Below are 12,065 nucleotides of genomic sequence, written 5' to 3'. Positions count from 1 at the left end.
TGAGGAATCTATGTTTGTCCTGGGACTGGGTTCAGTGGTGGATGCCATGACCACCTTCACCACCTCCTCCTCTTCCTCCTCTTTCCTCTTCCTCCCCCTCTTCATTCCTTTTTTTTTTTTTTTTTTTTTTTTTTTTTTTTTTTTTAAATGTTAGGTCTCACTACCTGTCTCTGACTGTCCTGGAACTCATAGTATAGACTAGGCTAGCCTTGAACTTGGAGAGATCCTGCCTTTGCCTCCCACATGCTGGGACTAGTGTGTGCCACCACGCCTGGAGGGTGTAACATTCTGGAGAGTCAGTGCTTTGGCCTCTGTGCTGAGTAACCTGGTGTAGGGCCTAGCTGGAAGATCTCAGGGCCTCTCAGGGTGCTTTGATCTTTGTGTGCAGTCTTTCAAAATGAGAGATAGGAATTGCTATGAGGACCAAGGATAAGCCCTAGGTCAGAGTGATTCTGAACATCAAACTTTACAGCCCTGTGGCAGCTTAGACATCCCTGGGTGGCTAGGGAAAGTCCAGCTGGGCCTTGGGCGTTCAAGACAGGAACCACCAGAGTGGCTGAGCAGGGAAGCTGTCTGAGGCCTAATGAAAGCTCTCGTGCTGTGATGGGATCAGGCAGGTGTGGGTGTTTGCAGGGCCCCTAATCTGTGCCTAGCTTTTCCCAGCTGTGAATGAATGGTATGTACCTTGGCTGAACCTGGCTGTTTGTCACCAGGTGGGGAGGGGCAGGCTAGTGAATATATCCCTGAAGCTGAGTGAAAGGGAGGACGGTTTTCTATTGTAAGCAACACTATAGACTAGATGAGTCATAAAGTGTGTTTATTTTGGCTCAAGAACCTGGTCCAAAGATCAGGATGAATTTAATGATAGTAGCCTTTCTGACAGAGGTCTGAGGCATAGGGTACCTCAGTGATTGGGGGAAAGGGGGTGTACTGGCTAGTTTTGTGTCAACTTGACACAGAGTTATCACAGAGAAAGGAGCTTCAGTTGAGGAAATGCCTCCATGAGATACAACTGTAAGGCATTTTCTCAATTAGTGATCAAGGGGGGAGGCCCCTTGTGGGTGGTGCCATCTCTGGGCTGGTAGTCTTGGGTTCTATAAGAGAGCAGGCTGAGTAAGCCAGGGGAAGCAAACCAGTAAGGAACGTCCCTCCATGGCCTCTTCATCAGCTCCTGCTTCCTGACCTGCTTGAGTTCCAGTGCTGACTTTCTTTGGTGATGAACAGCAATGTGCATAGTAAGCTGAATAAACCCTNTCCTCCCCAACTGCTTCTTGGTCATGATGTTTGTGCAGGAATAGAAACCCTGACTAAGACGGGGACAGAGAGGGATGGGGAAGGGCAGGGAGGGAGGGAATGAAAATGTATGGGTCTGTTTTCTCTCTTTAAAGCCATGGACTGACAAGGTGACATTTTTATAACCTCATTTGATCATAACCACCAATCTTGAAGGCACAGCACAGTGGCTTGAATTTTCAGCCTCTACCACCCTCTAGGTGGCTGGGGGAGGCTTCAGCCTGTGACACCACAACTAGATCACTGTGGGACCACAGGAACACTGCTTAAGTTTCTAGCTGTGTAGGTCACAGGTCAAAAAAACACAGGCCTTCGGTTGGGGGAAGTGATGCCAGATTCTCCTGTATTATTATTATTATTTTATATTATTTTCTGTGACAGGGTCTCTGTAGCCCTGGCTGTCCTGGAACTTGGTATGTAAACCAGATTGTCCTCAGAGTCACAGATCCACCACCTACTTGTCAGCCTCCCAAGTGCCTATCAGGCCAGGCTTGGTTGGTTATTTTAAAAGTGGAAGAGACATGTCTGTGGGGTGATGGCAGTGAATCCATTAGTAAAGAGCTTATGACACTGGGACTTGAGGGTGTCATATCCAGGCAGCTGCTGCTTACACAGCACAGACATTTCAGGAAGGGCAGGCTGTAAGGACCAAATACAAAGGCTCTTGGGGCTGTTTTCATGCGCTTAGGATGGTGACTAGGGCTACATGGGGTAGACAGGAAAGGACTGGGCTGAGAACAGAAGCTGTGAGTGGACTGGATGCCAGGCAGGGTCACTGGGCAGAGCGAAGGACTGCTAGAGGCTGAAGCCTGGGGGAGACAAAAGGTCTGTGTGGCTGGATTCTGCTAGTGTGGGCCAAGTGTGCCTTCAAGGAGCTGTGGAAGGAAAGGGTGTGGTAGGTGAAGGGTCAGGTTTGGTGAGGTTGGATTTTACAGTAGGGTTGGGACCAGGGATTGGGCACTGAGGCTTGCGAACCTTCTGTCTATAAAAGCTTTATCCTTGCAAAAGGTAACTCTGTGGCATGAGTTCCCTGAATGGGTCACTTTATCAGGTCTTTTCCTTATTCCGGAATGGGACTCTGGGCCCTAGGGAGTTCCATAGATCAGCCTCTTGGAAAAGTAGCTGGCCAGCATTGGGCTTACCTAAAGATTATCCTGTCCCTGTATTGCAGGGCCTGATCCAGGACCCCAGGGCCCAGTATCCTTGGGTCAGGAAATTCTCGACTAGAAAACTAAGGTTTCTAAGAGCCTCTTCCCTCTAGGGCCTGCTCAATCAGCTGTGTGCATTGATATTTTACACGGTCTGTGAAGTGTAGATGGGGGGGGGGGTGTCATGGGCGAGGCTGAGTTGTTTAGAGGGCTCTGGAAACACTTATCCACTCTGGCCACTCTAAACTTTGTGAGAGTTCTGGAAAGTTCAGGATCCCAGGCTGGCCAAGGAAGCAACCAGCTCCCTTTCAGAATGGGAGGAGTCTGGGGCACGTCCCTTCCTGCATAAATGGGCATGGAGGTGGGCAGGGCTGCAGGCAAACAGGTTGCCATGAAAAGTCTAAAGCTTTTCTGTCTCCCAGTTCTTGGCCAAAGAACATTTTTAAATCTGCTCTCCCACTCCACAAGGGCTCTGAGACATAAGGGGTTCTACCCCTAGCTCTAGAACTTTTGTTTCTTGGGTCCTGCCCTATGAGCTGAATGGGTCAAGGGGAGGGTGGGCGGTAGAGTAGGGAAAGGAAGGGAAGTTCAGAAGAAAAGAATGGGATTAGAGGCACCCCGCTGAGCAAATGACCTGCTTTCTACTAGTTTACTAAGTAGGGTCTTTTGGGTCACTTCCTCAGTTTATCTGGGTCAGGGAAAGGGGTATCATGGCAGAGGCCATGTAAGTAGAGGGCAGACTGAGCCTTCAGGAGTCCAGGGAGCCTATGGGAAGAGCTGCTGGACGGGCTCCTCCCTCTCTGTGCCCTGGATAGGGGTTCTGGGCCAGTCAGCCAGACCTCCCCCCACTGGCGGTTCCGTTCAGCCCAAGCTCCGCCTGCCAGCACCCCTGACTCACTTCCTTTGCATCTAAGCGGAAACCTCCCCAGAGCTTCCTCTGCTCCGGTCCCTGGGGACCTGCAGGAGTTGCTACCCCTTCAAGCCTGAGTTGGGCCATCCAGACCCTGGCCCACCCACCTCACCGTTTGGGTGGAAGACTAGCGTTTCCTGCTTCCTGAGTTGCTGGCTCCTGGCCTTGGAAGGGAGTGGCTGAGCTGGAGGAGCCTGCGCAGCTGCAGGTAGGTAGCTGCAGATACGGAGCGCTCCAGGCCAGCCTCCTCAGAGGCAAGGCTTTAATCCTTCCTTGGCTCTTTTTGTTCACTTTTCTGCTCTTGTGTTCTCTGGGAGGAGGGTGAGGGACCCCAGATTTGGGCTTGGATGGGAGCTAAGGGTGGGAGTAGGTTGAAAGCCTAGGTTGTGACTAGGGACAGTGCTAGAATCCATTCTCAAAACCATGAAAGTTTGTCAGCATATTCCACCAACTGTCTTAAGTATGGGGAGAGCCTCAACTCTTAGGGGTACTGAGTCCGCTGGGACAAGGTGCCTACTTGGGACCAGTAAAGCCTTTGACAGTCTGATAGGTGCTGGGTGTGTTTGTGTAGGGTCCATTTTGACCATTCTGTACCCCTAATCAGTGACAACAAGCCTTCTGTTTATTCCTCTAAGAGGGAGGTCAACAGTCTGATAAATTATACACCTCGCCCCACCCCCGCACTTCCTCACGGCCTAGGCCTTTTCGGAGAGGACCCAAGAGATTTGCATGCGTTGGGGCCCTCCTGCTGAGAACCGGGCTTCCTGGTTAGTGGAACTAGGCGAGGCGGGGCCAGTATTTGGCCGGAAAGTACCTTAAGGAACCCCCAGAGGGTAAGATCGGGGACTCAAGAAGTCTTCCCATTTTCTTATTGCAGGGAGGGGAACTGCATGCCCAGCACAGGTCCTGAACCATGGACCGCGGCCATCCTAGCCTAGAGCCCCAGGCCAAGGGACCATGTGTGATAGCGCCAGTGCGCGCCGTGCTCCGTCTGCGCCGCCGAGTCTGCGTCCTGCGCAAGAGACGCCTCTTGCAGCCAGGCACTGAGCCGGACTCTGGGACTGGGACACTTGGGCCCACCGGCAGCTTGGGCACTCTACGTGCCGACCTAGACCAACCTAAATTCTTCACCTTCGACAGCCTGACAGAGCTGACTTCTAGGACACCCCGCAAGAAACGCAGGCGTAGTCGGGTAGTGCTCTACCCGGAAACCTCACGGAAGTGCCGACCCCGCACAGAGCGGCAGAGTCGTGCACAACGTTGCCTGCTGCTTCTTGTAGCCATTGTGGGGTTCCAGGTTCTCAACGCCATTGAGAATCTGGACGATAATGCACAACGTTACGACCTCGACGGGCTGGAGAAGGCGCTGCAGCGTTCTGTGTTTGGACAGCCAGCTGCTGTGGGCCGCATCATGGCCCTGCTGCGAGACTACCTGGCTACACATGTGCACAGTCATCCCTTGCTCCTGGCACTGCACGGGCCCAGTGGTGTAGGCAAGAGTCACGTGGGGCGTCTGCTGGCGCGCCACTTTCGCGCAGTGCTGGGGGATGGTGCTTTGGTTCTGCAGTACCATGCACGATATCACTGTCCAGAGCCACGCCCGGTTCAGGACTGCCGAAAGGAGCTGGCACAGCGTGTGGCAGATGTGGTGGCACAGGCTGAGGCCCAGGAGAAGACCCCTCTCTTGGTCCTGGATGAGGCTGAACTCTTGCCACCTGCGCTGCTGGATGAGCTCCACGACCTCTTGCAGCCTCAGCGCTCGCACCATTTCCACAATGCTATCTATGTACTCCTAAGTGGCGCTGGTGGTATAGAGATCACGCACTTTGTGCTGCAAAACGCGTCACGGATGTTGCCCCCACTCCGCCATAGTGCAGGCAGTACTCAGACTGAGGAATCTCCAGCCGAGGAGTTACACACCAGTCTTCGAGAGCTCCTGGCCCGAGAACACCCTCTGTGGCACACTGCAGCCATCGTGCCCTTCCTGCTACTGGACAAGCCGGATGTGATCAACTGCTTCAGAGAGGAAATGGCAGGGGAGGGCTTTTTTCCTGAGCAGGCACTGGCAGAACATCTGGCAGAGCAGCTCAGCTACTACCATGTTGCTGGACATGAATTTGCCATCACCGGCTGCAAGCAGGTAGTAGCTAAGGTTAACCTCTTACAACACAAGGCTGCACATGCTGGACACTGGCCAATGGACCCAGGCAATTGAACTGTTGAAGAAAACAGGAAGGATGTCAGGTGACTTGTGGCCCCCAAGCTGGTTCATCCCAGGAGCTAGGGCGGCTGATGCAGTGGCTTAGCTCTGAGCTCCACGTCCTCTTCACCCCTGAGCCTTGAGATTCCCTAAGGTCACCAGGAAAGCAGCTGCCTTCCTATATGGAGTCTTCCCCATACCCCCAGCTCCCACTATGTCCATCATATCCCAGAGACATGTGATAGGGCTTCCCATAACCCTAGGAAGTAGCCAGGGTTATGGTAGATTATCTCAGAGGGTGTGAGGCTGCGGTAGGATTCTGGTCCTCTGGAACATGTGGCAGCCTCCATGCCTCTCACAAACTCCCAACAACCCCTTGAATGCCTCCTTAGCTTAGAGGCTACAAGGTGGGGACTGCTTCTCTGTCTGTGCACTTCTCTGCCTGCCCCAGAAGGCAGTTAGATGTCTGCAAGCCAGTGAGTAGATCGTGGAATTTTTCAGATGTTCTGGGGCATGAACCTAAGAGGAGACCCACCCTCGTGAAACTGGCTGCCTGTTTGCCCCAGAGACAGACATGTAGAATGGCTTTGGAATCACCTACAATGGGTCCTGCTCACCAGAAGAGACCCAAGAGGAGGGACCTCTACCTCCAGGGAGATGATGTGACTTCACCAGCCTGGGGAGACCTCCTGGGAAACCACCAAGCTCAGGTTTCCCAAGAAAGGCTCACTGGACTCCAGTCTGTCCTACTGCTGAGGAACTCACTGGCCCCTTCCCTTCCCTGGCTCTGGAGTGACAGCGGTTAAATCCATAGCAAACTGGGAGCCTTGGAAGTGAACCCTGCTTTGAGGCTGACTCGCTGTAGGAAGCAGGAAACAAGCATGAGGCCCAGTGGGGTGGGGTCAGATGGGCAGGTGCCAAGCCTCTGCCTGTCTGTGCTGTCTGGTTGCCACAGTGACACGTGGGTGAGGTTCCCTGTAGCCTTTGGCGGTCCTAGGTTCAACCTCTCCATTGGCTTGGAATTTGCAAGGCAGGAAGGAGGCTTCTTAGTACTCTGGCCGTGTCTGTGCTGCCATCTTGTGGCTGCACCCAGACTTTGCCTGTGGATGCTCATCAGTCTGGGTTAGAAAGCGGTGCATTCCCAAAGTGTGGCTTGAGGGCACACAGGAAGTGGTGATACAAGAAGAGATTAAAGAGGAGGAACCCCTCAAGGGGGGTGATATGTCCTCGCCCACGCTTGGGGGAGACCTGCTGCAAAACTACCCAGGCTTAGGGTTCCCTAGAGAGGATTACTAGCAGGCTCCAGTGTGGTCCGGTTTGCCGTGCGTAGTCTGAGGATCTGGTGCATGACAAGCTGAGTTTGGATGCTGTTCAGTTCTTGCAGGATTATGCCAAGAAGGCCCCCAGGGTTGTCACCTGAAAACCTACCTGGAAGTGTCCCCTATGCAGCCAAGTGTTGCTTGTAGTCATTCACTTACCGTCTACTGGGCGACTTAGTGAGGGTACAAACCCGAGCAGCATCTCCTCTTTATTTATTTATAAAATCGTGCACTTCTAAAATAATTTCATGGAGGCTAATTTCAGGTCTAAAGAAGCCTGTACACTCAGCACTGAGCAGGTTGCATTGTGCCCATGAATAAACCGCAGCTCAAATCTACCCACCTACCTTCTTTTCTTTTCTGACTGTCTATGAATTGAGAAAGGGGTACTAAAACCTGTTAATGATAAATTCACCAACATCTCTTTCTAACCATCTATTTAATAATTCCTGATTCTGGAGACAGGTGTGCACCATTAGTCCCAACACTCAGAGGCAGTCAGGTCTCTGAGTTCAAGGCCAGCCTGGTCTACAGAGTGAGTTCCAAGGCAGCCAGGGTTACACACACACACACACACACACACACACACACACACACAAACCCTGTCTCAAAACCCTTGAACCATCCCTCCAAATTCGTGTTTTCAGACAGGGTTTTATATTCGTAGCCCAGGCTCATCTTGAACTTTTGAGCCTCTTAAATGCTAGAATTATATTTGTACACTACCATGCTAGCCAAATGGATTTTATAGGTTTTGTTATTTGAGGAATTCTGGAGGGAAGTATAGCAGGTAGCTAAAATTCATAGCTCAGCCAGCAGAACTGAGCAGGAAGTGTGCAACTATTATGTCTTTATTCTTTTTTTTCTTTCTTTCTTTCCTTCTTTTTGTTGTTGTTGTTTTTTTTTTTAAGATTTATTTATTTATTATATGTAAGTACACTGTAGCTGTCTTCAGACACTCCAGAAGAGGGAGTCAGATCTTGTTACGGATGGTTGTGAGCCACCATGTGGTTGCTGGGATTTGAACTCCTGTTCAAATTCAAGAGTCGGGTGCTCTTACCCACTGAGCCATCTCACCAGCCCTTGTTGTTGTTTTTTGAGACAGGGTTTCTCTGTGTAGCCCTGGCTGTCCTGGAACTCACTCTGTAGACCAGGCTGGACTCGAACTCAGAAATCCGCCTGCCTCTGCCTCCCGAGTGCTGGGATTAAAGGCGTGCGCCACCACACCTGCTGTCTTTATTCTTTTGACAGACTTGCTATGAGATCCTAGGTGATCCAGAACTCAGTACTCTTAAGTTTTCTCTTTTTGTTTTGTTTTTGAGACAGGATTTTGCTATATAGCCCAGGCTTGCCTTGAACTCCTTATAGCCTAGACTGGCTTCAGACTCTGAATTTTCACCAACCCTGCTGTGATTCACAAGCAGGAAGCTCTGGTGACACACCTTGATGAGGTCACACCTCCTAATCCTTCCCAAATAGTTATACCAACAAGGGACCAAGTATCCAAATGTATGAGTCTGAGAAGGCTGCTCCTACTCAAACTACCATCCATAGCCTCTACCAAAACAGATGTGGAGGCAGAAGCTGGGAGAGGAAACCATTTTATTCAAGTCAAAGTTTGGGAAAGTGGAGTAAGAGTTCCATGACAGAGGAAAAAAACTTCCATTTTCCAAAGTGGAAATGTATCAAGGGGTTGGTGGGTGTGAGGGGTGAAAGATTCTGGCACTAGGCAAAATTCTTTGTCTTCAAAACATGTTTTTTGACCTCTTGACCTGCATGTAAATCTGGAGGGGAGGTTTCTGCCTGTCTTAAAGCTTTAGGCGTCTTTGGAAACACATTAATTTTAGAAGTACAAAAAGGACCTTTAAGGGAAAGCTAATAGCGTCCTGAGAGTCGGAAAGATCACCCAAACCGCAGGGGGTCCAAGGCATCCCATAATTATAAAACAGCGGCTTCTAGTCTGTGCCTTGCCTTGGGTTATTTCATTTTACGAAGCAGAATTTGACTCCATTTTGAGAGATACAGAGGGTGGCAGGACAATTCTGCACTTCTCTATGCTTGTCCATACCACCCCCTGCCCTGCAGTACCCAGAGGCACATATAGATGCCTGTAGGTAAGAAGGTGCCATATGGACACATCAGTGTATTCAGAAAAATGATTAACTAATGAATACAACCAGATTAAGGAAACGTGTTCCACAGTCCCCTGAATCACATAAAGAAGAGGACACTTAGACCACAATGACAAGAGCTCCACTTGACCCCTCAGCTGAACACCACGGGGTCAAGGAAGCAGCAGGCAGGGATCTGGCTGCCACCCATTCAGCTCAAACCTGTCCCTTGCCTCGGCAGGTCTGATCCATCATGGGACTTGACTCCAAACCACAGTGAGCTTGGTTTTGTGGTGGTGTCCCTAGCAGCTCTCTAAGAACTTTATCTACCACCTGCCCTCCAACTTGGAGATTCTCTTTGTAGCCTCTTTTATCCCCATTGTAGCCTTTCTATAACCTGTATTTGTACGTAGATATAATCACCATGTGATGTATAATGTCTGGTCTGGGATTAATATGTGTCTTAGTCGGGGGTTTCTTTTCCTGTACAAAACATCATGACCAAGAAGTAAGTTGGGGAGGAAAGGGTTTATTCAGCTTACATTTCCACATTGCTGTTCATCACCAAAGGAAGTCGGGACTGGAACTCAAGCAGGTCAGGAAGCAGGAGCTGATGCAGAGGTCATGGAGGGATGTTACTTACAGGCTTGCTTCCCCTGGCTTGCTCAGCTTGCTTTCTTAAAGAACCCAGGATAGCCAGGCAGTGGTGGCGCACGCCTTTAATCCCAGCACTTGGGAGGCAGAGACAGGAGGATTTCTGAGTTCGAAGCCAGCCTGATCTACAAAGTGAGTTCCAGGCCATCCAGGACTATACTGAGAAACCCTGTCCCAAAACAAAACAAAACAAAACAAAGAAACAAAACAAAACAAAACCAGGACTAGCAGCCCAGGGATGGCACCACCCAAAATGGGCCCTCCCAACCTTTGATCATTAATTGAGAAAATGCCTTACAGTTGGATCTCATGGTGGCATTTCTTCCAAGGAGGCTTCTTTCTCTGTGATAACTCCAGCTTATGTCAAGTTGATACACAACACCAGCTAGTACAATATGGTATTGGCATTGGAACAGAAAATGTGTTTTGTTAGTAGACGACTTGGAGAACTTCAGCCACCGCAACTAACCTAGTTCATGAGTTTATGTAATAAACTCTTAACAATTTAGAAGAGCACGAATGTGGCCATCCATGCTTCTGATAGAGTATGCTCATGAACACAGAATAGCTATATAGCTAGACAGAAGGGACAAAGGTGGAGGCGGCAAGATTTTGATGAAGAGCATCAAAAGAAGACAGTTTCTTTCTCGTAAAAATTACTATTTTTGTGAAATAATTTTAAAGGTTTGTCATTATTAATTATTATTATTATAAAGCTTTATTTATTTTATGTGTGTGGGTGTCTTGCCTGGATATATGTCCATGCGCTACAGGCATGCTTGGTGCACGGGGTGCCAGAAGAGGAATTCAGATTCTTAGAGACTGTAGTTACATTCGGTTGGGAGTCTCCATGTAGGTGCTAGGAATTGCACTCAGGTCCTTGATGCGAGAAGCCAGTGTTCCTAACCACTGAACCATCTCTCCAATCCAGATTTTATTTTTAAAGAATTATATATTTATTTTATGTATATGAGTACACTGTTGTCTTCAGACACACAGGGCATCAGATCCTATTACCAATGGTTGTGAGCCACCATGTGATTGTTGGGAATTGAACTCAAGACCTCTGGAAAAGCAGTCAGTGCTCTTAACTGCTGAGCCATCTCCAAACCCTGTTTAAAAACATTTTTTTTTTTAAATTATGCTTATGCTAGTGTTGGTGTCCCCAGGGGCAAGAAGAGGAAGTTGGATATCTTGGAGCTAAACTGTGGATGGGCAGACATGGGTGCTGGGAACTGAACCAAGGTCCTTTGCAAGAGCTCTTAACCACTGAGTCATCCCTCCAGCTCTGTAAAATTTTTCATTCTTTTTTTAACTTTCAAAAATGCTGTTTCAAGCTGGGTATAGTGGCCCGCACCTTTAATTCCAGCACTCAGGAGGCAGAGGCACGGGGATCTCTGTGAGTTTGAAGCAGCTTGCAGTCTATATAGTAAGTTCTAGGACAGCCAAAGATACACAGTAAAACTCACAATAAACAAACAAACAAACAAACAAACAAGCAAAAGACATACTATTGTCTTTTCCCATAATGAACCCATCAACCACCCAGACAGAAGCCTGTTCTAGAGACTTTAAGAAATAAAAGAAGTTTGATGGTGGTAGCACATGTCTTTGATCCCAGCACTCAGGAGGCAGAGGCAGGAGGATCTCTGAGTTTGAGGCCAGACTGGTCTATAGACTTAAGTTTCAGGACAGCCAGGGCTACACAGAGAAACCCTGTCTAGAAAAAAAATCAAATGTTCCACACATGCCTAGTCCCCAAAGCTCTTAGGTTTTTTTTAGTTTTTAGTTGTTTATTATTGTTGTTGTTATTGATTTTTCAAGACAGAATTTCTCTGTGTAGCCAGGCTGGCCTCAAACTCAGAGATTAACCTGCCTCTGCCTCCCTAGTTCTTGGATTAAAGGTGTATGCTACAACCACCAATCTTAATATTAAATTATTTTGGGGGGGGGGTGCAGGTTTGAGGCAGGGTCTCTCTGTATAGCCATGGCTGTCCTGGAACTCACTCTAGATCAGGCTGGCCTCGAATCAGAACTTCTTGCCTCTGCCTCCCAAGTTCTGGGACTAAAGGCGTTCACCACACCTGGTTAAAAAAGTTATTTTTAATTTTTAATTTTAATTAATTTTCTCCAGACTGGGTCTCACTATGTAGCTCTGGCCTCCAACTCACAGATTCGGAGTACTGAGACTGTAGGCGTGCGACAGCTACCAAGCCTAGCTGTGTGCATGATGTGTATGCATGAGTGTGTGCCACAGCCAGTGTGTGGAGGTCACAGGACACCTGTGGAGCTGCTGGTCTCCTCTCCTTTTACCCTGGTCGGCAGGCTTGGGTAGCAAGTGCCATCTGGGCCATCTCAGCAGCCTTCAAAGGTAGGTTGTTTTTTTTTTTTGGTTTTTTTTTTTTTTTTTTTTTTTTTTTTTTTTTTTTT

General features: G+C 49.0%; 2 protein-coding genes across 2 annotated transcripts in view; both read left to right on the top strand.

Moving 5' to 3' along the window:
- Positions 1–4,296, top strand: part of Nelfb (negative elongation factor complex member B) — a 16,551-nt gene extending 12,255 nt beyond the window's left edge. Inside the window, exon 13 of the mRNA XM_021156472.2 lies at positions 4,229–4,296. Within this exon, the coding sequence (XP_021012131.2) occupies positions 4,229–4,261 (33 nt within the window). The 3' untranslated portion in view covers positions 4,262–4,296. The remainder of the gene's footprint in view (positions 1–4,228) is intronic.
- Positions 3,324–7,413, top strand: Tor4a (torsin family 4 member A). The gene is made up of 2 exons (XM_021156779.2): positions 3,324–3,559; positions 4,229–7,413. Exon 2 carries the CDS (start codon positions 4,265–4,267, stop codon positions 5,564–5,566), a length of 1,302 nt encoding a protein of 433 aa, XP_021012438.1. The 5' UTR covers positions 3,324–3,559; positions 4,229–4,264; the 3' UTR covers positions 5,567–7,413.
- The last annotated feature ends 4,652 nt before the right edge of the window (positions 7,414–12,065 follow it).

Source organism: Mus caroli, chromosome 2, assembly GCF_900094665.2.
Source record: "Mus caroli chromosome 2, CAROLI_EIJ_v1.1, whole genome shotgun sequence".
In the NCBI taxonomy this organism is placed as follows: Eukaryota; Metazoa; Chordata; class Mammalia; order Rodentia; family Muridae; genus Mus; species Mus caroli.
This window is presented reverse-complemented; position numbering and strand designations above follow the sequence as displayed.

Excerpts from the sequence above, each read along its gene's own strand:
- Tor4a (XM_021156779.2), top strand. The coding sequence starts at position 4,265 with ATGGACCGCGGCCATCCTAGCCTAGAGCCCCAGGCCAAGGGACCATGT.